The sequence below is a fragment of the Lagenorhynchus albirostris genome, chromosome 1, assembly GCF_949774975.1.
Source record: "Lagenorhynchus albirostris chromosome 1, mLagAlb1.1, whole genome shotgun sequence".
Lineage (NCBI taxonomy): Eukaryota > Metazoa > Chordata > Mammalia > Artiodactyla > Delphinidae > Lagenorhynchus > Lagenorhynchus albirostris.
This window is the reverse complement of record NC_083095.1, coordinates 191,417,568-191,441,654: the sequence shown is the minus strand read 5'-3', so window position 1 is coordinate 191,441,654 and position 24,087 is coordinate 191,417,568. Positions and strand designations below refer to the sequence as shown.

Genomic DNA, 24,087 nt, shown 5'->3' with positions numbered 1-24,087 from the left:
CCGGTTTTTCTTTTCTTTTTTTCCTCATTTCAGTCACTGGCAGTTTTGTTCTTAGTTACTGACACCTTCGGTGGGCCTTAAGTGGACTTTACTAATCCTCCCAAACAGCAATAATCTTGGCTTTTGGCAGGTAGATGTGACAAATAAGGCTACGTAATTATTTTTTTTTTCTTTTTCCATCAGCTGTGATTTCTGGGCCTTCTTCCCCGCATCATTCCACCTCTTCATTAGGTCAGCCATAATTAACTGGTTGGATACCAATTAAATCAGTTCTTCGGAAGGACCTTGTTTCTTCTGATTTGTTTCCTACCTCACCTCTTTCTTCCATGTAATCTGTTGTATGTTTAGTGTATGTTTATTACACTTCATTCAGTGTTGCCTTACAAGATGTTTAGAACAGAAGGAGAAATAAAACCACCTGGATACCACCGCCGTCCAGGAAAGCCTAGCTGGGGTGACAGAGTTGATTTTCTCCCTCCCAACGTGCCAACGCCGCTACTGTGCCTGGAGCGCGCTAACAAATTCCCTTGACAGCAATTTCCTTAGCACTCCCCAGGCCTCCATTCACATGCAGAACCTCCAAACGACCGCACGTGAGCAAAGAGGAACCAGAAGAGAGAAAAATGGGAAACGAAGAAAGGAGACGGAGGGGAGGGCGCGGCTAGGGGTGGAAAACAGGAAACACCACTTTTTCCAAGGTCCCCCCCTCCCCCACGCGTGCAGGCGCATCGCGCGTTTCCAATCAGCGGCCCAGGCGGCGCTCGCTCTTCCCCCACGGACCGCCCCCCCCACCCGGGGGGCGCAGGCCCACGGGCTCCGGGCGCTCCGCGCAGTGACCCGGAACGCACGCCGCCCTCGCCCCGCGCTTCCGGCGGTGACTTACTTCTAAGACGCCGACGGCCCAGGGGCGCGCCCTGCCCACCCCAGGCCGCCGCGCGGGCCTCCGGGGCAGCTCGCGTCCCCGCGCGCGGAGCGGGCGCCTGGGCCAGCGTCCGCCCGCCGCCCAACCAGGGGCTTCCCGGTCGGAGCCCGCAGGGGCGGGGGCGGCGGCCCGCGCGCTCCTGCGGGACGCCTCCCCGCCCCGCGCCGCCGGGCGCACGCGCAGCAGCGCAGCCGCCCTTATTAAGTCCGCGATGGCTCCTCGCGCGCCCCACCGGCCTCCTCCCGAAGGCGCCGCCAGCCCCGCGCGCCCCGGGGCCCCCGGGACCAGCCTCGGGCGGCTCCCCGAGCCGGACTACCCCTAAAGTGGAAGGGCGGCGGCCGGACGCGCGTGTGCGAGCCCGCAGCGGCGACCGGAAAGAGCGGACGGGTCGCGAGGAGGCGAGCCAGGCCGCGGAGGAAGAGGAGGGCCGCGGCGAGCCGAGGTTTGCCGAAGGCGGCGTTCCGGAGCGCGCGAGGGTGGGAGAGGAGGAGCGCGGCGGAAAGTGCCGAGGGTTTCCGAAGGCCGCAGCGGCCGAGTTGCCCGGATGTAGTTGGTGGAGCGGCAGCGGCGGCACCAGCGGCGGCGGCGGCAGGAGGAGGAGGCGGCGGCGGAGGAGGAGGACCCGGCGGCGGCGGCGGCGGGGGGAGGAGGGGTAGCGGCGGCGGAGCGGGAGGAGGCAAAGGCGGAGGAGGCAGTCGCTGCGCGCGGGGCCGAGCCGGACGCATCTTGGTGCCCCCTCCCCCGGTTCGCCGCTGCCCGGCCTGAGCCGATCCGAGCTGAGCGTGAGCGTGGTGCGGACGGAGGGGATGGCCCGGGAGCGCCGGCGCCAGTGACGGGGAGGTGCTGAGCGTCGCCGAGGGCGCGCCGGGCCCTGCGCCGCCCGCCGCCTGCGCGCCCGCCCGCCGCCCGGTCCGCGGCCGCTCCCCGTCCCCGACACACGCTCACAGGCCGGGCATTGATGGTAATGTATGCGAGGAAACAGCAGAGACTCAGTGATGGGTAAATCGTCTTTTCGTTTCGGGGCAGCGGGGCGGGCGGCGGGGGGGCGGCTGCTCCTTATCTGGGCCGGCCTCGCCGCCATTTTTGTTGTTAACCCTGATCCGGAGCAGCCGGGAGGGGGAGCGGCCGCGCGGGCGGCGGGCGGCGGCGGGCGCGAGTGTGCGTGTGCGCGCGGGCGGGCTCCGGGGGCTCCGCGGGGGGGGCGCCGGGGCCCCGGCCTCAGGCCGCTTCTCTTCCTGTTTTCCAGCTGTCACGACCGGCGGGGGGACGCGCAGCCTTACCAGGTACCCGCGGGCCGGGCGCGGGCCGGAGGGGCCGGCGGGGCCGGCGGGGCGGCGGGGCCGGCGGGGAGGGAGGAGCCGCTACTCGAGCGCAGGCTTCGCGAGCCGCTGCAGGCCCTTCGGGGCCACGGCTCCGCGGCGCCCGCAGCCTGCGCTCGGCCCCCGCGGCGCTCGCCGTCGAGGTGTGGGCGCTCATCTTGACAGGTGACTGGAGGAAGCGCAGCTCCGCGTGGCGAGCGGAGCCCTTCTCGGCCGGGCGGGGCCGGACTCGGGCCTCTGGGCGGGAGGGACTCGGTGGGGCGAGGCGCGGGGGCCTCTGGAGCCACGCTCCTTTGTAGCGGGGCGACGAGAAGTTGCCGGAAAGGTGTCCAGAGTAGACGCGAGGCTGGGGCGAGGCTGCCGACGGGTTTGCGACTCCTGGGCGCGCGGTGGAGCGCTCTCCCTTCGCAGTTTGTTTTCGGGGCGGCTAAGTGCATTGCTAGTGGAAGATGGCGCTTTTGTTCCTGCCGGAGTTGAGGTCTTTGGGTGCTGGGGCAGCCGCTCTAAGTAAGGAAGGTGCTTCTAGTGTGTGCCTGCGGCGGCTGCACGTAAACCTGTAATTTAAAAAAAAAAAAGTCCTGGTAGAAGTGGCCCCTGGTTCCGGCGGTGGGGCGGGTCTCAGACATGGTTGGCAGCGCTCAGATGACACCAGAACGAAATACTTTCTGCGTCTGATCCCTTACCGGGGAGGAGAGCAGGTTTCTAAGCTGACGGTAGTGTTACTGGCCAGCATGATTTGTTAAAAGCCCAAGTTAAAAACCCTAGGCCCCCTGATGTGCAAAACAGTGTTCATTAGTTTGCATAAGTCAGAGGTCAAACCCTGTTGAGCCGGGCCCTCCAAAGCATAATTGATGATGCGGTTTGAAAGACTGCCATGTCGTGGTTGTCTCAGATACGTTATTGCGAGGGAGTTCCATTAAGTTCCGCCGTGATAGGTCAGAAGTATCAGCCAGCGTTTCTTTCTGCCTCTTAAAATTATTTCCCGCACCTGCAAGAGCAGTGAAGTCAGGTCCCAAATGCTTTACATGGGTGAGTCCAAGCATTGGAGAAAGTGACGCTTTTGTGTTGTTGGATTGCAGAAACCTGTGCATGCTTGCTTATATCTTGTGTCTAGCGTAGCAGTTGCAGAGCAAAAACGGGATGACGGTAGTACTCTCCTTTAGATTAAACTTTCTAATTCCCAGAAAAATTTATTGAGGAGTTAATTTACCAAAGTGTCTGATTTCTTGTATTTACAAGATAATTAGTGGAGTGGATCTTTTTTTTTTTGAATGTGGTATTTTGATTTGTATGAGGAGCCTTACAGTAACTTAGTCATTTAGGTCTTGTTTGAATAACTTAAAAACAGACTTGGAAAAGGAAATTTTAATTTTCTTGATACAAATTCATAAAACTGAATGAAGTTAATATGCCAAGTTTTACAGTAGAACTAACCCAGAAAGTTGAGTTCAATGTTTTAATTCTCTTATTTTTGGGGGGGTGATGTTTTACAGGCACTTAAGTATTCATCGAAGAGTCACCCCAGTAGCGGTGATCACAGACATGAAAAAATGCGAGACGCCGCAGATCCTTCACCACCAAATAAAATGTTGCGGAGATCTGATAGTCCTGAAAACAAATATAGTGACAGCACAGGTCACAGTAAGGCCAAAAATGTGCATATTCACAGAGTTAGAGAGAGGGATGGTGGTGAGTAGCTTTTTGGTTGAAACTTTCACATGTTGGTTTTTCATGATAATTCTGTATAAAACAAAAGGTGTCAGTCATGTTTCCAGCTTGCAGACGTTACTGTATGGTTATGTCATCAGAATATTTTATTTTTATTTATGTGATTCCCAAACAAGTGATGTAGAGATAACAGATGCTGACCTGAGGATGCAAAACTGGACTCCAGTAGCTGATAGAGAATGCATTTATGAATGTAGCCTACCAGTACTTTATTAATGGTGAGGGAAAAATGCAGGACGTTTTTCCAAGAAAGGAACTTTCACCTCTTCAAGTAAAGATTTCAGTTTATTTGGCTTGGTTTATTTTGAGATCCTTGTTTCTGCTTGAATTTTTTTTTTTAAGGAGTTCAGCCGTGTCTCCTAATGGTGAAGTGCGAATTTAAAAATTTAGTAGGTATTTTGAGACAGTTCACAGGTTAAAAAAATCATTTGTGATTCAGAAAATTTTTCTTAACTTTTTGCTGTGAACATTTAAATGAGATTTTTCCTGTTCCCTAGGATCTTATTAATGTAACTTGTATATTTCTTCACATATTCACCTTGTTAAAAGCCTCAGTGGTATAAGGGTAACTTCAGCTGTTCCTTTGCCTCAAGTTCTTTGTGGTAGGTGGAAGGCCAAGAAAAAAAGTTAAACTCTTAACTGTTTTCAGACTTAATGTGGCCAAAATTTACCAAAATAATCAGATTTCATGTCTAAAGAATGCATTGAGGGATAAACCAATTTCCCTGAGGCAATTAATCTCTATTTTTCCCTGTTATAAGATCTTAAATTGCTTAATAGATAACGTGTTCGAAATAAATATACCCTATTGATTGTGCCTTTATAAACTTCTAAGGAAACTCGGTAGTCTCACATGGTTTTCTGTCTGATTTTCAACTAGCTTCTCAATATTTTGCTTTTACTTCAAAAAAAAAAAAAAATCCTGCATCTTCTGGTTCTCTTTTTTGCCTCCTAGGGTAGAAGTCAGCTATACTCAGTATGATGAGATATTGAGAAACATCGGTCTCCTCTGTATATAATTACTGGGTTGAGGAAATTAATAATGATCAGAAGATTGCATTGAGATGGAACATTTGGATGGTTATTGAATGGGAGGGGAATATAGTTCTCCATTAAATATAGTATAGTTTTGTGCTACTTACACAGATAATCTGTATATTTGTTTGTAAGTAACAGCAGATGGGTTTGGTTATTTAGCGTTACAAGTTCTTGGACAGAATTACTTAAACTATTAACGTTTTTAATTTTGTAGGTAAGTTTTCATAGTGTATGTGTAGTCAAGATGATTCTATTACCAACCACTCTTCTGTAGTGGATTTCATTTCAAATGTTAGCTCTTAGAAAGCAGTATTGTTTGCACTGTATTTTGCTTTATCTTTAAAATTTTGGTGACTGTGACTAAATAGGATGTGGCACCTCATCTCCTTATGGATAAGTATCCCAGGTTCTCTTTTAGTGATTCTGATCTGGTTAATCTATCATGTATCCCCAAATCCAGGAAGGAGGTCATTTTAAGTACTCTAGGAAACTTCTGTAAATGCTTTCATACATTTACAGTGAATCACGCCTGGTAAATTCTTTTACAGGTGAAATAATCCCAAGAACATTTTGTTGCTCATTCATTCAGCAAACATTGGGCATCTGCTATGTGTCAGCAGTTGTGTGGTATTCCTGGAAGTAATGCTAAGATGTGATCCTGGCCTTGAAGCTATTCTTAAAGGCGCTGACTCTGGAGAGTCACCACCACTCTGGTGGTGGTCGAGCTGCTTGCTTTTTCTCTGTACTTTTTCTTTCTTCATTTTGATTTTAGTTTTCCTTTCTATGTGTAGTCCAGATATTTCTTGTTTGCTTTTAGTTTCCTTTTTATTTGCATCTGCTTGCTGATGGTTCTTTAGCTCCATTTGTAAAGAAACTTATTTTTCTGATCTAGTCCCTTGCTCAGTTAAAACCCCACTTTCTGATTTGCTTTTTTAGCTGTTTGCTTTTCTTTCTCTGGAGCCTTTTAACTAATACTAACTTCATCCCTGACTGTATCGTCTCTCATATACCTGGCTACCATATTACTTTACACTAGGTAGGAATAATAATGAATACCATAAAATCAAATCTACATTCTTGAGCTCAGAGTGCATCTTTGATGTTAATTCTGTGTTTTAAAGATGTGAAGTGGTGATTCTTCCCTCAGTTAATACTGATATATTTAGTCATTATACTTTGACTCCAGGTATTTTTTTGTTTTTTCCTTGCTAATGAGAGTTTGAAACAGATTTAAAGGGAATATGTAATTTTATTACAGGCATTTTTATTCCCTGAGATTTTTATCTTTAAATAAATATGAATTCAGGGCTTCCCTGGTGGCGCAGTGGTTAAGAGTCCGCCTGCCGATGCAGGGGACGCGGGTTCGTGCCCCGGTCCAGGAGGATCTCACGTGCCGCGGAGCGGCTGGGCCGTGAGCCATGGCCACTGAGCCTGTGCGTCCGGAGCCTGTGCTCCGCAGTGGGAGAGGCCACAACAGTGAGAGGCCCCCGTATCGCAAAAAAAAACAAAGAAAAAAAATATATATACATATTTTAGATAAATGTCCACATAACAGTCAAAACCATTATCCAAAGTGAAGTGCAAGTGAGTTGGATTATCTGTGCACTCAGCATTTGTAAGTAACAATTTAATGTAAGAACAGGTTACTATATTTATTGAACTAATTTCAAATTGATATTTAGGATTTAAAAAAAATCTCATAATTTTAATAAGTACCTAATTTAAGGATGTGTGTACACCCCCCCACCCCCCCACCCCCCGCCAAATGGGGCTTTACTGGCATCTGTCCACATCACAGCATATTTTTTTTCAGTAATTCACTAGATTTCTTCCATGGCACCTTGGATTTCCTTGAAAAGTGCCAATTCAGAGTAATATATAAAATGACTTTAAGGTATATCATAAGTCAGAAAGCAGGGATTGAGGAGGATCGTCACTCGCAGAAATCTGCAGCTAAAAAGGATTTATTCCAGCTTTGTATGTGCAGTTAAAAGAATTGGAGGTTTTTATCCTGTAGGATTTATGAAAGGGAATGTAGATTATCTGTCGTAATTAAGGGAAATTATGTGACATTACAGCTTACCTAGAAGGTTGTTTAACTTGGTGGAATAAGTTATTTTTATATATTTCCTGATCTATCTGCAAAATATCTTTTGTTTAAAAATAACCAAAAACAAGAATCTTAAGGTACACTGGATTTGGTTTTGTAGCTTAGACATGTTTTTAAAGGTGCAGCTTACATCCCCCCACTTCAGAAGTATGACAGTACAATACTGGTTGAACTTGTACTTCTGTGGAATTTTAAAACTCTTTCCATTTCGTTAAAGTATGTTTTTCTTTAACGAAAGTAGTCCTGAGGATAATTTTACCAAGTAACTTTAAGAATGTTGATAGTACAAATGAGTTGAGGAACGAGGGATGTCTTTACAAGGGTTCTGTAAAGCTGTCCCACAGAACTTCAGCCTCTTGGGGGTTGTCCCATTTTTCTCATCATCCTTCTAAGAATTAACTGGCAGAAACATACTTGTTAGAAACATCTTTTGGGGGGAGATAGCTCCATTGGTTAATTGAAAAATATTCTGTATCGGCTCCCTGATTGGTGGGACTTAACAGTGATTTTGCATAGCTTTTGAGTTAGCATTCATATACCTTTGAGTACAAAGGAAAAATTCCCCTTAGTGGTTACATTTCTAAAGATGTTAAAGTTTGTAGCTGCATAATGAAAGCTTTTATTTTTTTTGTCATTTAGCTATATCTGGAGAAATTTGGAAATGTATTTAATACAGTTGTCAAATGACAGTTACTGTAACATTTGAAGGAATTGTTCAGTAGGGAGTATTTGGGGATAATTGGTGTTTTTACAGTTTTTAAAGTATGATTTAGTAATGTTTTAGTATTTTCACATTAAATAATAGACTGATAATTGCACAGTATGGTCTTACGGTTATTCATATAACTTTACATTTGGAATAAAACGAAATATGCTGTGCATTTGTAATGTTAGAAAGTACTATAAAAATGAACAGTCTCATTTGATCCTCATTGACCTTGGAAGGTAGATAGTACAGATAGTATCCCTGTATTACAGTTTATAGATGAGGGAATATTTACTTTTATGAAAGGAACCCATAGTGACAGATTAGTCTAGAAATTAGTCCTCTCTACTCTGGTAACTTGTGTACACTGTTGGAGATGAAACATTCAGGCATATTTGAACTTTATTTGGTGGGTGTTTACTATATTACAAATTAGTATAAAGATGACTTGATTTGTATCTTAATGCTCCGGATACATCTTAATGAATTATAGTAGGTGTGCGTGTGTGTGTGTGTGTGTGTGTGTGTGTGTGTGTGTGTGTGTGGTTGTGGTTGTGTGGTGTGTGTGTGTAGTTCTAGACCAGATAATCATGTTAGTGTACTTTTAAAAATAAGTTTTAATGGGAAAGCTTGCCAATTTTACTAGGAAGAAGCCATTTTTCTCAAGTTAAGCCCTCGTATACAGAGGCTTGTTTTCAAAGCAACTTGGAAATTTCATACAGAATCTAAAATTCACTGATACTTGAATTAAGTGTTTTCTTGTCTAGTGAAAATAGATAAGTATTACCTATTTTTATTGGTCCAGTGTATATATAGTAAGGTAATAAACTAGGCAGATAGGTTTGCATTGGGTTTCCATAGGAAATAGGTATTCCATTTCAAGAGGAACAGAATAAGGTTGGTGGATAAACAGTTTTAATCTTTCAACTCTTCAGTATTCCTTAATTTTAGGAAATACTTGCTCTAAAGATTTGTGCGTGTGTTTGAACACATACCATGTCATTTGTCTTGTAGTCATCACATTTTAACCTATTTGTTATTCTTAAAAAGGTGGTTATTATGTATTTATGATACAATGGATTTCAATTTCACAATCAAAAATATTTTGGAATGGTTTAAGGCAGTCTCAGTTGAACTTTGATCTTTTAAGGCAGTCTCAGTTGAACTGTTTTAGTTGTGCAAGATGTATTTAAAGTTCTTGGTGTAACATACTTAGAATTTCTGGTCCATAATTCACAGAAAATTTATATATTCTAGGTTGTCTTCCTGGTGAGGCTCTGTTTGTCTTATTTTGTTGTGCAGAATGGTTTTGATTTATGTAGGGAACCATTTTGTTGATGCTGGAAAGAGTGGAGCTAGCAGTGAGCTGGGGTATCTTGGTAGAGACTCTGTACCTGGGACCACATCTGTACCTGGACTCTGCTTCTGCGACCCTGTGCTAAGAACTGGAGATACTGTTCGTCAGTCATTTCAAAACCAGGTATTTAGGGCTTGAAAATATATCCTATGAAGACTCTCCTTTTTATGATTTATATGATGCTTCATAATCTCGAAAGCCCTTTTACATTGTTTTTCACCTGGTCCCATAACCCATTGAATTAGGCTGTTCAGGATTATTCCTGTTTTACTGATGAACATATAATCTAATTATTTAGCCTACTATTGTTGAAAGTAGAAAGCAAGTTTTTTTGCTACACATAAAACCTTATCTCTACCTTAAAGTTGTATTCCAGCTGTAACCACTTAGTACACATCTTCCTGGACTTACAGTGGGGTTACTTCTCGATAAACCCATCAAAAGTTGAAAATATCGTAAGCTGGAAATGCATTTAATACATGTAACCTACCTTAAATGTGCTCAGAACACTTACACGAGCAAAAGCATTTTGGGTAAAATCATCTAACACAAAGCCTGCTTTACAGTAAAGTGTTGAACGTCGCGTGTAACTTACTGACTGCTGTACTGAGGGTGAAAAGTAGAATGGCTGTAAGTGTAGGGGTGGTTCGCCTTCTGGTCACGTGGTTGACTGGGAGCTCCGATCCTGAGGGCGTATCCTACTGCATATCCCTCGCCTGGGAGAAGAGCAGAATTCAAAATTACAAGTATGGTTCCCACCGCCTGCCTGTTGGCTTCCACATCATTGTAAGGTCAACAAATCCTAAGTCGAACCGTGGTAAGTCTGGGACCGTGTGTACTTAAAGTAAAACTGTTGTCCCCTCCTCCTCTTGCCTGGACTCTGCAGGAGCCTCTTGAATGGTGTCTCACATCTTTTATGCTTCACACAGCACGTAGCCAGAGTAGTCCAGTTAAAATGACAGCTTACATCGCTGTCATGCTCGAGACCCTCCCTTGACTGTGTTACTTACCGAGGCCTGTAATGAGCCCTGTGTAACCTGCTGTCTGGGTACTTCTGTGGCCTATTCTCCTTGTTGGTGCCGCTCTGTCCGCACTGGCCCCGCAGCAGGTTTGTTCATCTTTCTGTATGTCCCCCTGGTGCCGTCTCTCCAGTAGGGTGTCCGCTGAAGTACCACCCTCTCCCAGAGGCCTTACCTGCCGTTGCAGGCACTCAGCCGTCCTGTCATCGCCTGTCCTTCCCACTGCTTTGTTCCTTCTTTGTACTTAGGTGACCTGATGTTACCGCTTTCTTGTCATTGTGTTACAGCACGTGTTCCTGGAAGTTGCCGTGCACAGTGCACCCCAGGGTTTATGGGGGGGGATGTGGGTGGGGCACAGGACTCCAAGAACACTGTTGGCGGCATGTTAGGAAGGGGGCGGCCTTGCGAAGAGCTTGCACAACTTTGTTAAACGGTCAAGGAGTACACTAACGACACAGTAGATGCGGCATTTTACCTTGACGAAGGCCTGAAGTTAGTAGCTTGTGGAAGGGCTGCAGTTTGTGAGTTACTGTCAAGTGATGGAAGGAGGGTTATCTGAAATAACCCTTTGAAAATCGTCACCGACTGTGGATGGATGTGACCCGTAACTCGGACGCTGAGCTGGGGTAGCTGGCAGGTATTAGAGGCGTATGTCTCTGTGCCATGAATCCCCGTGTAGCTTGGTCCAGCTGGGTGCAGCTCGTGTTTCTCCCGGGTGAAATTGCTTGTAGGTAAGTGGGGAAATCTGTGTCATGCTCAGGTAGTTTCCTGGTAAATCAGTAGTGCTCAAACAAATTTGCATTTTTCGCAAAGTGTTATAGCGGGACTGACAGTTTTGCTTGTCCTCTGGAATATACTCCACCAGAACAGGGAGTAAATTTGTTGATGATTTTATCCCCTTGTATCCCTGTTGCCTGGAACAGTGCCTAACACCTTGGCAGATTTTAGTAAATGGGTAGATGAAAGACTATTGGGATTGTCAGGATTGAAAGGGAAATGAAACTGGTTTTCTGGAATAGTGTTTCTCAGACATGCGTGTGTATGCTGAACATCTGGGGATCTTGCTAAAATGCATTTTCTAGCTCAGCAGTTCTGGGGTAGGGCCCAAGGGTCTGCCTTTTTAACAAGATCCCAGATGTTGCCATGTTGTTGGCTGCACGTGAGTGACAAGGTCTTAGAGCAGCACTGCCCAGCAGAAGCAAAGTGAGCCACAAAGGCGAGTTTTCTAGTGGCGCCGTTGCAGTAGAAGTGAGCTTTAGTGTATTTTATATGACCTGGCGTATCCAAAATATTCTCACTTCTGCATGCACTGAATGTTTTAAAAACTATTAAGATTTTTTTGGTAATCCTTTTTTTGTGCAAAGTCTTTGAAATCTGGTATTTTACGCTTACAGCATATTTCAGTTGGGACTGGCCACATTTCCTGTGCCTACTTGCCACATGTGGTTAGTGGCTACTGAATTGGACAGCACAGTTCTGGAGAATATGATCACCCTGTTGACCTATTTAGCTTAACACGTTTTCCTATTTTTCTAAAGAAATTTTTTATCCGCTTGATTTCTGAAACAGCATCTTTATGCCAGGCAGGGTTGGAGTTAATGGGCCCTTGAACTGTATAGTGCTACTTGTACTACAATTTCTGTTTGTTAGTATGAATTTATTATAGAAAAACTAGAAAATGCAGAGAAGGGGGAAAATGAAATCGCCTCAGATCCTGTCGGTAGTTTTCATAGGACTCATTCTTGTGCCATAACATATGAGAAGGATCCTATACATAGCCTTTACAGATTTTATTAAAAATGGTTTTGTATTATGGGGTTATTTGGCTCGTCATCAGTGTATTTTCACAGTGATTCAGTAGACATTTGGTGTCAGCAGTATCAGTGTGAGAGGACTGACCACACATACTTTTAGTTAGTGCTCAGAGAATGTGAGCACTTCTCTCTTACCCTTAACCAATGGGTGGAGCCATCTTTCAGTTAGATTTGTGTTTTAGTCCAGTCGCTGATAACGTGTAGCTGGGCGACTTCAGGCATGTCACTCGCTCTGTGTTTTTGTGTCCACTCCCTAGGATTGCGGTGGGGTTGAATGAAAATGACAAACCTTGGAACACTTGTGAAGCATCTAGCCAAGTGCTCAGACTGTGACATAGTACATTATGATGTTTGTTCTTATTCCTGTGACTGAGGAGGAGTTGGTGTCAGACCAGCAGCCCCAGTCTCAAGCTACCGCTTCTTTCTTCTTTCTTCCTTCTTCCTTAGGAAGGACCATCCTGGGTATTATTTTCACTTGCCAGGTGAGGGGTCTGATCGGTGAGAGTTACGTACGTGAAGGGGCTACAGGGCCATGCTAGCTTGTTACCTGCTCATCCAGAGCTCTGCAGTTGAGAGATGTTTAGGATTGTTGGAAGGGTAAACCAAAACACAAATTTAGGGTAATTACCCCAAATTTGGCTGTCTATTCAAATCACCTAGGAAGCTTTTAGAGCTACAAGTTCCTGACTCCATCTGAATTATCATCAATCAGAGCATTGGGGGGCGGGTGCGGAGGGGAGACTAGAAAACTGAATTTTTAAATAAACACTGGTTTAATTTAGATACATGCAGACTGTAGACCTAGGCAGAGTGCGCACAAGAGGAGGAACGCTGAGATGGACATGAAGGAAGGTGAATTTTCTCGTTAGGAGTCTAGAAGTCAGAGTGGTCGTTTGCCAGATCATACTGTGTGCTTTCTGGAGTTTCAGAGAACTTTGTTCTCCGTCACCTTCTTTTCTGATGCACAGATAATAGTATAATTTGTATACAGTTACGCATTAAATAGCTCAGTTAGCATCCTGTGGCATTTAATGTAATGGCCATTGCTCCAGAGTAGAACTAATGCTGGGAAGCAGAGACGTTTTTAACCGGTATCGGCAGCTGGCCAGGCCTGCAGGATATGTTTGGGTTGTATCTGAAGCTGCCGCTCTTACTTAGACCCAGTGTTTCTGGCCCCCCCCCCCCCCGTGCAGTCAGGCTTTCCTGAGACAGCCCGGTGCTACGCTTCATCTGGTCTTTGTTTCTCTGGAACACAGAGCCTTGACCCGAGTTGGCGTGCTCAGGCCGACCTCAGGTGCTAGCAGACCGTCTTCCTGCAGTTGGTCCTGAGGAGTAGAGCGGGCCGTCGAACGATGTGGGGTTAGGGTGGCAGCCAGCCCCCTCCCCCGTAGCCGTTCTGTGTATGACTTTACAGTCGAGCGTCCTTACCCGCCGTTCTGCGCTTCAGATTCAACTAACTTCAGCTCGTGTAGTGCTGTGAAATGTGTATATTGGGGAAGAAATCTGCCTGTAAGTGGACCAATGCAGTTCAAACCTGTGTTGGTCAAGGGTCAACTGTAATTGCATTTTGAAGGAAACTTAGGATGAGCGTGTTTGATGTATTTAGATAGTGCTAGTCTTTTGGTTTAATCTCTGATTACTTCTGAATTGTATGACGGTGCGCCTGAAGAGCATGGCATCGTGTTGGCATCTTCTGAAGGGTTTTGACCTGTACTGTACCCATAAAACTAGTCCTTTGTGGTAGCTAAAAAGCAATACGAGAAAAAGATGTTATTTTGGAATATTTTGGCTCAGATGAGAAGATCATGGTAAATATTTCTGCATTTAATAATGCATTTGTGAAGAATAAGTTTCCAGACTCTTCCAACTTCATAAAAGTATGTGCTGGTGGTTTATGAAAATTGAAGCCCTGGGGAAGACATGGGAGTTGGAACACAGTAAGATAGGCTGTTAGAAGTGGTGGTGTCTACTGTCCCACAGCCTTTTCTGTGACGATGTGTTCCTGCTGCCTGTTGGCTCCTTATCAGGGTTTTAAAGTATTCGTATTTAATACTCTATGCATAGAGATGAGTCTCGTTTATCATGGGACATTTAAGTTATAAAGAATATTCTTAAGGGTTAAGTCACAAGGCTGTACTGTCTAAAGCTGTAGACCAACCTCAGTTTTGTATTTTCGTGTAATTATGGTAGTTCCTTTGTAATGTAACTTATATGTCAGTGTTGATTATTTTGCAAAAGTCGACCCAAGGCACTTGGGCCCTCCAGATTTCCTTGTCAGTTTGATTTGGGATAGATTTATTTATTATTACCTTGACAAGGAGTTGGGTGAGTCCCTGATGCTGACTCTCATAATTTAGGGGTGTTCTTGATTCTTGGGAAGAACAGGTTTTAAAATGTAGCACTCATTTTAGTATTTAAATGTCAAACTTATTTTTAGTGCAGAGATAGGGAATTACTGTTTAGTGTATGTATCAGTTGATTTTCACGTTCACTAAGTAAGGTCTCCTTAGAGCAGAACTACCGGTGGGCTTCCTGCTCGCCGTTGAACCGGACTTTTGTCAGCACCATGTCGTGATTAGCCCAGGGGATGACACGCTCTTCAGGACTTCCCCTTGGGTCCTTGCACATGGGCACACTGTACAGTTAGGCTTTCAGGTTGTCCTTCTGTGTGCTGATGCGGGGCACGTTAGCCAGCCTTTGATTATATAAAGCCGTGTATCGTTAGCACTGCTTCTTGTGCTGTAGATTTGAGGTGGTGAGGGTTTGGATTCAGATGGTAGAAGTAGAATTTAAGAGGATTGCAGTTGATATGCGTATTTTGAGGGAAAAACTGATTTCTGGTGTCAAGTCTAGATAGATAGGTTTGGACGTGTATTTGTCATTGGGTGACCTCTTTGTTGCTCTTACAATCTTGTTTGGGAACCGTATCAAAATTTCACTAATAGAGAAACTTCTGGTTCCTACTTTGATAATGTAGAACGGGTTGACATGTAAATTTTCTGAACTTTGCTGCTTTGTTCATATTACATAGATTTTAATGTAGAGTTATAGAGTGATTTCATTTTGATTCAGGCCTAAAGGTGATTTCAGTTTTGATTTTTCCTTTTTTTTTTGTAAGTCCAGGAGTATTTAGAAGTGTGCCTTCAAATTTCTAAATGAATGTTGTAAATAGGTATTTTAAAAATTATTATTTGGCTTTTAGTTATTCTCATTTTATTGGCCTTTTGGAATTAAGATTTTTTTCTCGTTATCTCAGAATACTTTAATTACAGCAGATATTTTTGAGGTGTTTGAAAATAATGTATTTTTCTCTTCGATACAAAGAACTGTTTAGATCAAGTTCTTTAATTCTGTCGTACATTACTGTGTAATAGAAATCCTTTTATTCTTAATGTTTACTTGATCTGTTTTCTGACAGGTGAGAAAGTTTTCCAGTATGATAGTTGATTTCACTTCTTATTTTTTAAAAGCATTTTTTCCTTTATGTGTTCTACTTTTATGTTTACATAAAGATTCATAACTATTATTTTTTAATGGGTGGTAATCTGAGGCTTTGCTATGCCCAAACATGTCTTCATTTTGTTTCTGTACATGGAGAATGATCTTTTGGCTAGATTAAAATCATTTTTCCTTGAATCTTTTAAAATTTTATTTAATTTTTTTGAAGCTACTTCTAAATTGATTACTATTCGTAGTTGCAAATGAGAAGTCCACGTCAAACCTAATTCTTTTTTATAGGTAGCTTAACCCACTACGATGCGTATGTCTCACTTTCCTCTACTCTCCCACCCCCAGCTTGAGAGTCTTTAGGATTTCTCCTTCACCAGTCTCTCCTTAAGTGTGGTCCTTTTTTTTTTTGTACTTCTGCTTAGGGCTGTTTTAGCCGGAGGATAACCCTTAGAAAGGGTCATTCGCTCTCTCCTCCTCCTGCCACCCTCCCCCCCCCCTTTTTTTTTTTTTTTTGGCGGTACGCGGGCCTCTCACTGTTGTGGCCTCTCCCATTGTGGCTCTGGATGCGCAGGCTTAGCGGCCATGGCTCACGGGCCCAGCCGCTCCGCGGCATGTGGGATCTTCCCGGACCGGGGCACGAACCCGTGTCCCCTGCATCGGCAGGCAGACTCTCAACCACTGCGCCACCAGGGAAGCCCTCCCCCTCTTTTTTAAAAATCGTTTCTGACTCTTCTCCTTTTGGGGTTTGTGTTAGATGTGTTTTGGTTCTGTTCTTATCTCTTGCTTAGTAAAAAGGTGTTTGGATACTTTTTGAATGTGTGTACATTGTACTCTGGGGAGAGGAATCCCATGGCAGGTTCTCCTGGTGCCAGAATTATAGTGAAGGCTGTGTTCATTGTGTCCACCTGTTGAAAGTTTTATTTTGGATGATTTAATTTTTAAATAACTTATTGTAATTTGATGACTGATTCAGTAGAAATACAGTTGAGATTTTATATTCTAGTTTTTCCTGTGTCAAATATGTGTCCTCAGAAAGTTTTCTGTCTGGGTTTGGTTTATCTCTTCCATGTTACTGGTTTCCTCATACGTTTGCTGTTTGAAGTTGTCCGTTCATATTTGGGAAAGAGAGTAGGTTAGTTAGCCACTGTCCAAAAGAACGTTTGTGTAGTTGAAAAGGTTCAGTATCTGAGCTCTCCAGTATGGTAGCCACTAGCCACATGTGCCTATTGAATACTTGAAATGTGGCTAATGCAACTAAGAAGTTTTAGTGTTTTAAAATTTAAATTTAGGGCTTCCCTGGTGGCTCAGTGGTTGAGAGTCCGCCTTCCGAGGCAGGGGATGTGGGTTCGTGCCCCGGTCCGGGAAGATCCCACATGCCGTGGAGCGGCTGGGCCCGTGAGCCATGGCCGCTGAGCCTGCGCGTCCGGAGCCTGTGCTCCGCAACGGGAGAGGCCACAGCAGTGAGAGGCCCACGTACCGCAAAAAAAAACCCAAAAAACTAAAAACTTAAATTTAGCCCATTGCTGTTATGGCGTCTTCTTTCTGTAATATTGAGATTTCTCTTTTCGCGGTTGCTAAGAATCTCTTGGTTGCCAAGTCCACTGAAAACCTTCCAGTCATTCTTTTACTTGAGTCCTTTGAAGTGATTTCTCCTTCCTTATTGGTAGTTTTTTGATTTTTTCATTATGCTGTCTTTCCTTTCCATGCTGCTGTTACAAACTCTTCCTGAGCTCTGAGTCTCATTTATCTGTACTGACATGTTAGTGTTTTCTGCGTCGTTCTGTCCTTGCTGTGCACCCTCTCCTTGGATTTCTAGGTTTGCATACCTTTTTGCTCATTAGGCATGTTTCATGTGACGTTCCTAACTTGAGTATTCTCTGTCTTGGTTAATACTTGGGCAGTTATCCTTGATTCCTTTTCCTTTCCTTTCCTCCTGTGTTTAGGAGGAATCCTAGACCTTGTGGAGGCTTTAAATCTAAGCACATCACATACGAGCAACATGACTGTGCAGATGTGGGAGTTTTCCTCCCTGCTTCCTCATATGCCTACCTGGGTGGTCTTCCTGCCTGGTATACGTAGGGGACACTGAGGTGAAAAGAAACTGCTGTTATGTTCACGGTGGAAAGTTGGCATCTCAGAACATAGCTAGAAGGCTTCCCTGGTGGTGCAGTGGTTGAGAGACCGCCTGCCGATGCGGGGGACGTGGGTTCGTGCCCCAGTCCGGGAGGATCCCACATGCCGCGGAGCGGCTGGGCCCGTAAGCCATGGCCGCTGAGCCTGCGCGTCCGGAGCCTGTGCTCCGCAACAGGAGAGGCCACAACAGTGAGAGGCCCGCGTACCGCAACAACAAACCAAAAAAAACACCAAAGCTAGAAAATTTGAAGAACTGAAAATCTTCTGAGTCACCGTGGCCAAGAGTCCAAACTTTTCTCAGCTCCCCCCTCTTTTCTCTCTACACAGTCACGTAGAAACTACTTGCCCGGTCCTAGAACATTAGATACTTTTGTCCCCCTTGTATGTGTTTTTCACAACCAAAACTGTCTTCTCACTACCCCTACCCCACCTTGTTTTTCTTGGCAAACCTCTTAATCCTTCAGGATCCCAGTTCTTTTATTGTATGAAGCCTTCCTTGAACCTATTTCTCTTACAGTTCCTGTCCAGTGAATTGTAATTGTTCACATATGTGGTTTGCTTACTCTAAGCTCCTAGAAGGCAGAGGCTGTGTTTTAATTTTAATTGTATCAGGGCCTGGCATATAAATGTAGGTGCTCAGTACCGTTAAACTTAATGCCATTTTACATATCTAGTACATGTGAGAAACGGGTGAGTGGTAGTAAACCTCAGAGAGTTTGTTTTCACGTGCATTTACTATTCTAGAATTCTTAGGTTGGATTGAAGTTGCTTTTTTACTGTTTGTGAAGGAAGCAAGCAGTTATTCACATTTTCAGGAAACTATCTAAATAAACTTTTTAAAAAAATTATGTATAGTAATTGGTATGTTAATTCCAACACATTATTACCAGTTCTTTTTTTTTTTGCGGTACGTGGGCCTCTCACTGTTGTGGCCTCTCCCGTTACAGAGCACAGGCTCTGGATACGCCGGCTCAGTGGCCATGGCTCAACGGGCCCAGCCGCTCCGCGGCATGTGGGATCTTCCTGGACCGGGGCACGAACCCGCATCCCCTGCATTGGCAGGCAGACTCTCAACCACTGCGCCACCAGGGAAGCCCTACCAGTTCTTTTAAGTCACCTTGATAGTTAGACTGCTATCAGTTGCCATATGATAAACTATAATATACTATATTTAATTTGAATAATGACATTTAAAACTTCAGACTCTTTACTAATTTTTTTACTGTTCCTTTTGTAAATTGTTTCTCACATCCTTTTAAATTCATGCACCACCCACTATTTAAGGAGATCTTACGGTTGTACTTTCTATGATATATTTAGGCAGGACAATAAGGTGAGTTTTTGTTGTTTTGTAGGGCTTTTTTTTTTTGGTTGTTGGTCTTTTTTTCCCCAAATTTCCTTATATTTGAATATTCAATAAGGTTTTTCAAGCTTACTGAAATTAAGAATTTCCCAGAAATTCTCACATGTGGTGCTCCATTTCTTTCACCCTTGAGAATTACTGCTCTAATTATTTTTAATTAGTGATTCATTGTGTTGTGATTTTATTCCTAAAAGTGACTAAAATGTTAACTGAAGATCATTTTTCATCAGCAAAAAAGAGAATACAACTATAACGTGGCATACTTTGGCTCTTGACAGTAAAATTTTGACAGTAAAATTATGACTTTTAAAAGTAAACTCATTTTTAAAAAAAAAAAGAGCTACTTAGGGCTTCCCTGGTGGCGCAGTGGTTGACAGTCCGCCTGCCGATGCAGGGGACACGGGTTCGTGCCCCGGTCTGGGAAGACCCCACATGGCGCGGAGCAGCTGGGCCCGTGAGTCATGGCCGCTGAGCCTGCATGTCCGGAGCCTGTGCTCCCCAACGGAAGAGGCCACAGCAGTGAGAGGCCCGCGTACCGCAAAAAAAAAAAAAAAAAAGTAAACTCATTTAAAGAACATAGACTATTTCAGTCCAGCAGTGGCTCAGTTGAAATCTTCTGGGGTTGAATTCACATCTTGTTGAAAATCAAGAGCCATAGTAACAGATCGATCTTAATTTCTCTTAAGTCCCATTTTGTTTTTGAGCTGAAACAATATTAACCAAACAATATTAGCCAACTTTTCTCCTACCTCAGTTACCAGTATTTTCACTGAATTATTAGTTATTTTTAATAGTCAAACACATCTTCAGTGATTAAAGAATTGGCCTCAGATATTTGAGTGAATATACTCTAGACTCTCAATGGAGGAGTACTTAAGTGTGTGTAAGAGTTTTCATCATTGGAGACTCCTTAAGGTGAATGCTTTAAAGGTTCCTATCTACTTTTCTGTATGTGTGTATTCTAATGTTATCTTTTTAAAGATCATCACATAATTTATCACCTTTCCAATTTTTCTCTCAATGTTTATTCTTAAGGATATGTGTGGTTTTTAAAAAGCTGTCTTCTGGCTTAAAAGCACTAATTTATTTTTGTGATGTTGGAATAGTGTATCATCATGCTTTCTCCTCTGTCAGGTGGAGAAAATCAGGCTTGTTGGTCAGAGTGGTGCCTAAGTTGGGTTTGTTAGCCGTCTCTTCTTGGACATACTAGATATTCCCTCTCTGTAACCTTTCAGTATCACTAAGACCGCTGTCAGTGGAGGAAGGCCAGGAAGCATATGGGGACCTTCTGTGTTGTGTTCTGCAGTGTTATTTCAGAAGACGCTTATTGGGTGGCATTTGGGTTTTTAATACACATGTCAAAGCATCGTGTTAAAGAACTACTACCAAGTAAAATTTGAAACCTAAAAAAAAGAAAATGTTGAATCATAGAAGCCAGAGCTCTCTGAATATTGACTGGATTCTAGTTGTAAGAAGTTCCTTTTTTTGTGTTTGGATATACGTATCTTTTAGGATGGCATGCTGTTAAGAGAGAGAGCATTGTCAGCTTGGTGCTTTCAGATATTTGCTGGGTGTCTGTCTACCATTGCATGGTAACCAAAACTCTGTCCCTGCCAGAAGTGTAGTATGTATGGCTTCTTTTGTGTGGGGACCTTTGGAATATTTCTCTCCAGTGTTCATGTAGTATTCTCATCACTGTATATAGAGAAGGATAGAACAGCATGGTAGTTTCCTCTGCCTTCATTAAGTTTAAGTTGAGAAATAAGGCTGAGACTTTTCAAGACTCTTATAAACAGAAGCCCTGAAGTTTTCACTGTATGGTATATACTTCAAAAATCATTTTTGTTTATGTAAAAAAGTGATTTAGTTTGTGACCGTGTCAATACAGCTTCCAATTTAAGTCTTAAGTTGCCCACTAAATATAGTATTCATTTTTTTTGCTTTGTCGGGAAGTAATCATTTTGACTCAAGATGCCGAGTATTAAATATTTTAAACTTACTCTGTTGGTCAAATACCATTTTCTGGTGGATTTACTTTTAAAAAGGGAAGAAATCCTAATTTCATATTTCAGAAATTCTTGTGTATTCTTTATTCTTTGTATTTTTTGTTCTGTGTATTCTAGTGTATGTTCTTTTGAACATACAGCCTTTTCTGGTTTTTACTTAACAGATGAGATACTTACAAAGTTATAAAACAAAGGTGTCATGAAATTATATAGAGGGCCATTTAAGGTTAAGGGAAGAGTCATTACTGGTCTTTTAAGTTTAAAGTATGTAGGTAGAGTGTACATGTTAATACCTAAATTTGGCGATTTGTGTTTGGTGAAAATGAATTTTTCAAAATGAAAATAATCTAGCACGGGTATGTATGTTTTTGTAATGCTGTGTTAGGTTAACTGTGTAATGCAATAAGCATTGAGGTGTGGGTGCAATATCCTGGTTGTCCATTTAACTGCATCTTGGTTTCCTTTCCTTTGCTTCGCTCTTGACTTTCTTAATGCTGTTATCCTCCCTTTCTTACTCATTTTTTTCTAGCTGGGGTCGTGATCCCCTCTTGCCTAAATCAGAGCAGTGGTCTACTGTCCCCTCCTCTCCCCAGTTTATTATCCACACTGCAGCCAGAATCGCCTTCTAAGAAAAGCACATTTGCTCATTCTTTATGAAAAAATCTTTTGTCTCCCCAGTGCCCTCCAGGTAAAGCACAAATGTTTCAATGAACGCCTTGCTGCATCTCTCTGTGTCTAGCCCTCTTGTAGTTCTCTGAAGCTAATTGAGCTCTGTCACACATGGGTAACTTACACGTGCTGTTTCTTTCTAGAATACTGTCTCTCCTCCACTCCCCTTTGCCTCATTAATTCCTTCCTGTTTCTCAGGCTTCAATTTAGAGGTCGCTTCTCTAACCTCCCAATCTCCAGTCTAGGTTAGTTAGCACATCTGTTATCCCAGGAAGCACTTTATTAGTGTCCAACACTGAGCTGCTCATTTTCCCCCCTCAAACCTGCTTTTCCCAGTCGTCCGCATTTTGATAAGCAGAAACTATAGCCTCTCAGTTGCTCAGACCAATAATCTTGAGCCTCCGAACCGGTTTTTCTGCTTTCCTACCTTCTGACTCCAGTTTATTCTCAGGGCAGCAGACCCTCTCGAATGTCCTTGACAATGGCCCGCAGGTCCCGTGTGTGATTTGTGACTGCAGCATTGTTACCTCTCTGACATTCTGTCTCTAGACCCTCCTCTCGACTTGCTGAGCTTACAGCACTGACTTCCTTGACTCTCCTCGAGCATGTTAGGTACCTTCCTGCCTCACGGTCTGTCTGCCTTCCTACTGGGTGTCTCGGATAGCTTCACTCAACCACTTAGCTAGTTTGAAAATGATATCTAAAAATGTGCCGTTCAGAATAATTGCTAAGGAGTAATAACATTGAGTGAATTGAAATGGGACAGTCGAAAGGATGACAGTGACATCTGTGGTTCTCAGCCAGGGCAGCAACAGACTGTTCAAATGCTTGATTTCTCAGGAATCTTCTCCCCTCAGAGGACTAAATATCTAATCTTAGACTAAATCCAGTGCATTTATTTAGGTGTACAGAGGATTTTTTGAACAAAAAGTGAACATATACTATGAAATATACTGCCAGTAATTTTAAGTCTTGTCAGTTTTTCTGTGTTCTTCAGAATATACTTCAGTATGTTTCAGAGAAATTTATGTTTATCATATTTTAGAGAAGCGTTTTTGTTTTTTCTTTTTTTTCTTCCATGGTCAGAAACATGTACCATTGTTTTTCAGAGTGTGGTCCAGGGACCATTTGCCCCAGAATCACTTGGGGTGTTTAAAATGCCACTCAGTTCCACCTGAGTCAGAACCTCTGGGTGCTGAGACCTGAATGTCGGCAAATTTAACCTGCAGGTTGGTGCACATAAAAGTTGGACAGCCACTGCTCTGTGCTGTGTGAATGATGAAGCCCGATGGTGAATCCCACAGCATGCTAGTGGCAGAAGTCTGGGAGAAGCCTTAACGTGAAATCTTTGAGTACTTAAAAATGTTTTAATTTAAATATATTTAAAACTTCAAAGAACTATAAGTTGAAACTCTGATACTAAGCGAACATGAGCCCTTTAAGTCTGCGGAAGTATCTTTCATTTTCTCCTGGAAGCAAGTGTGACACACTTTGGGGCTGAATAGGATCCCGTTGGAGTCGTCAGCACTCACACGCCTTCTAATTCTTAATGACATTTTGTCTCTAGTGCTCACACTAGAGAACTTTGGAATAACCTGTGATTCAAACAGTGTGTTTGAGTCATATGTACAGTGTGTAAAGATTTTTATAAACCTCTGCTTTCTAGGCAAACGTCTCCTATCTTAGTGCTTTCGTTGCATCAGAAAACTTCAGGTATTTGTTACAGTACTTGTGGGCTGTTTGACACTAGCACTCAGCTTCGGCCTGGATGTGAGTGGGTTATTTCGGATTGTAGAAGACTGTGTTTCCTGCATGCCAGCAGTAGATTCCTTGAATGAAAACTTTGCATTTTTGTCATTAAATGTGTAACAGTTTTAAGATGGAGATTGTCCTAAACATATGAGACTGGTAATTGCATAAGTCAAGATTATTTAACTTGAAACAGTCTATTTCTAATAAAAACAGGTGGTTATCTATACCCTGAGGTGTTCAGAAATTAACTTGAGTACCTGTGTTATCAGTTAATAAACTGTTGGGTAGCGGTCCTCAACCTTTGTGGCACAGAGACTGGTTTCACGGAAGACAGTTTTTCCACGGGGCAGGGGAGTGGGGTGATGGGGAGGGCAGATGAGGCTGTGCTCCCTCACCAGCCGCCCACCTCCTGCTGTGCGGCCCGGTTCCTAACAGCAGCCCACAGACCGGTACCGGTCCATGGCCTGGGGGTTGGGGACCCCGCTCTGAGGCATAATTTAATGCATTTTCACTGCCAGTAAAAATCACATATTGAGGCAATGTAACAACAGTATTATAAAACTGTATTAATGTTATCATTATCATTACCTATATTAAGGATATGAGATTTAGCAAGCTCAGGTTTTTAGAGATGAAACTTTACTTCTGTGAAATTATTTTTCCTGCTGCCGCTTACTTTGTTCTCCAGTGTTACGCACAAC

General features: G+C 43.5%; 1 protein-coding gene across 8 annotated transcripts in view; it reads left to right on the top strand.

Moving 5' to 3' along the window:
* The first annotated feature begins 1,162 nt into the window (after window positions 1–1,162).
* The window catches only part of WAC (WW domain containing adaptor with coiled-coil), an 84,913-nt gene continuing 61,988 nt past the window's right edge, over window positions 1,163–24,087 (top strand). For 2 of the 8 annotated variants that reach the window (XM_060163512.1, XM_060163496.1), the window contains exons 1-3: window positions 1,163–1,364; window positions 2,169–2,205; window positions 3,735–3,930. In XM_060163512.1, coding sequence (XP_060019495.1) covers window positions 3,784–3,930 — 147 coding nt within the window. In that variant the 5' untranslated portion in view covers window positions 1,163–1,364; window positions 2,169–2,205; window positions 3,735–3,783. Of the gene's footprint in view, window positions 1,365–1,580; window positions 1,922–2,168; window positions 2,206–2,388; window positions 2,407–3,734; window positions 3,931–24,087 lie in introns of those variants that run through there. The other 6 variants (XM_060163518.1, XM_060163504.1, XM_060163481.1 and 3 more) reach the window with 5 other exon arrangements.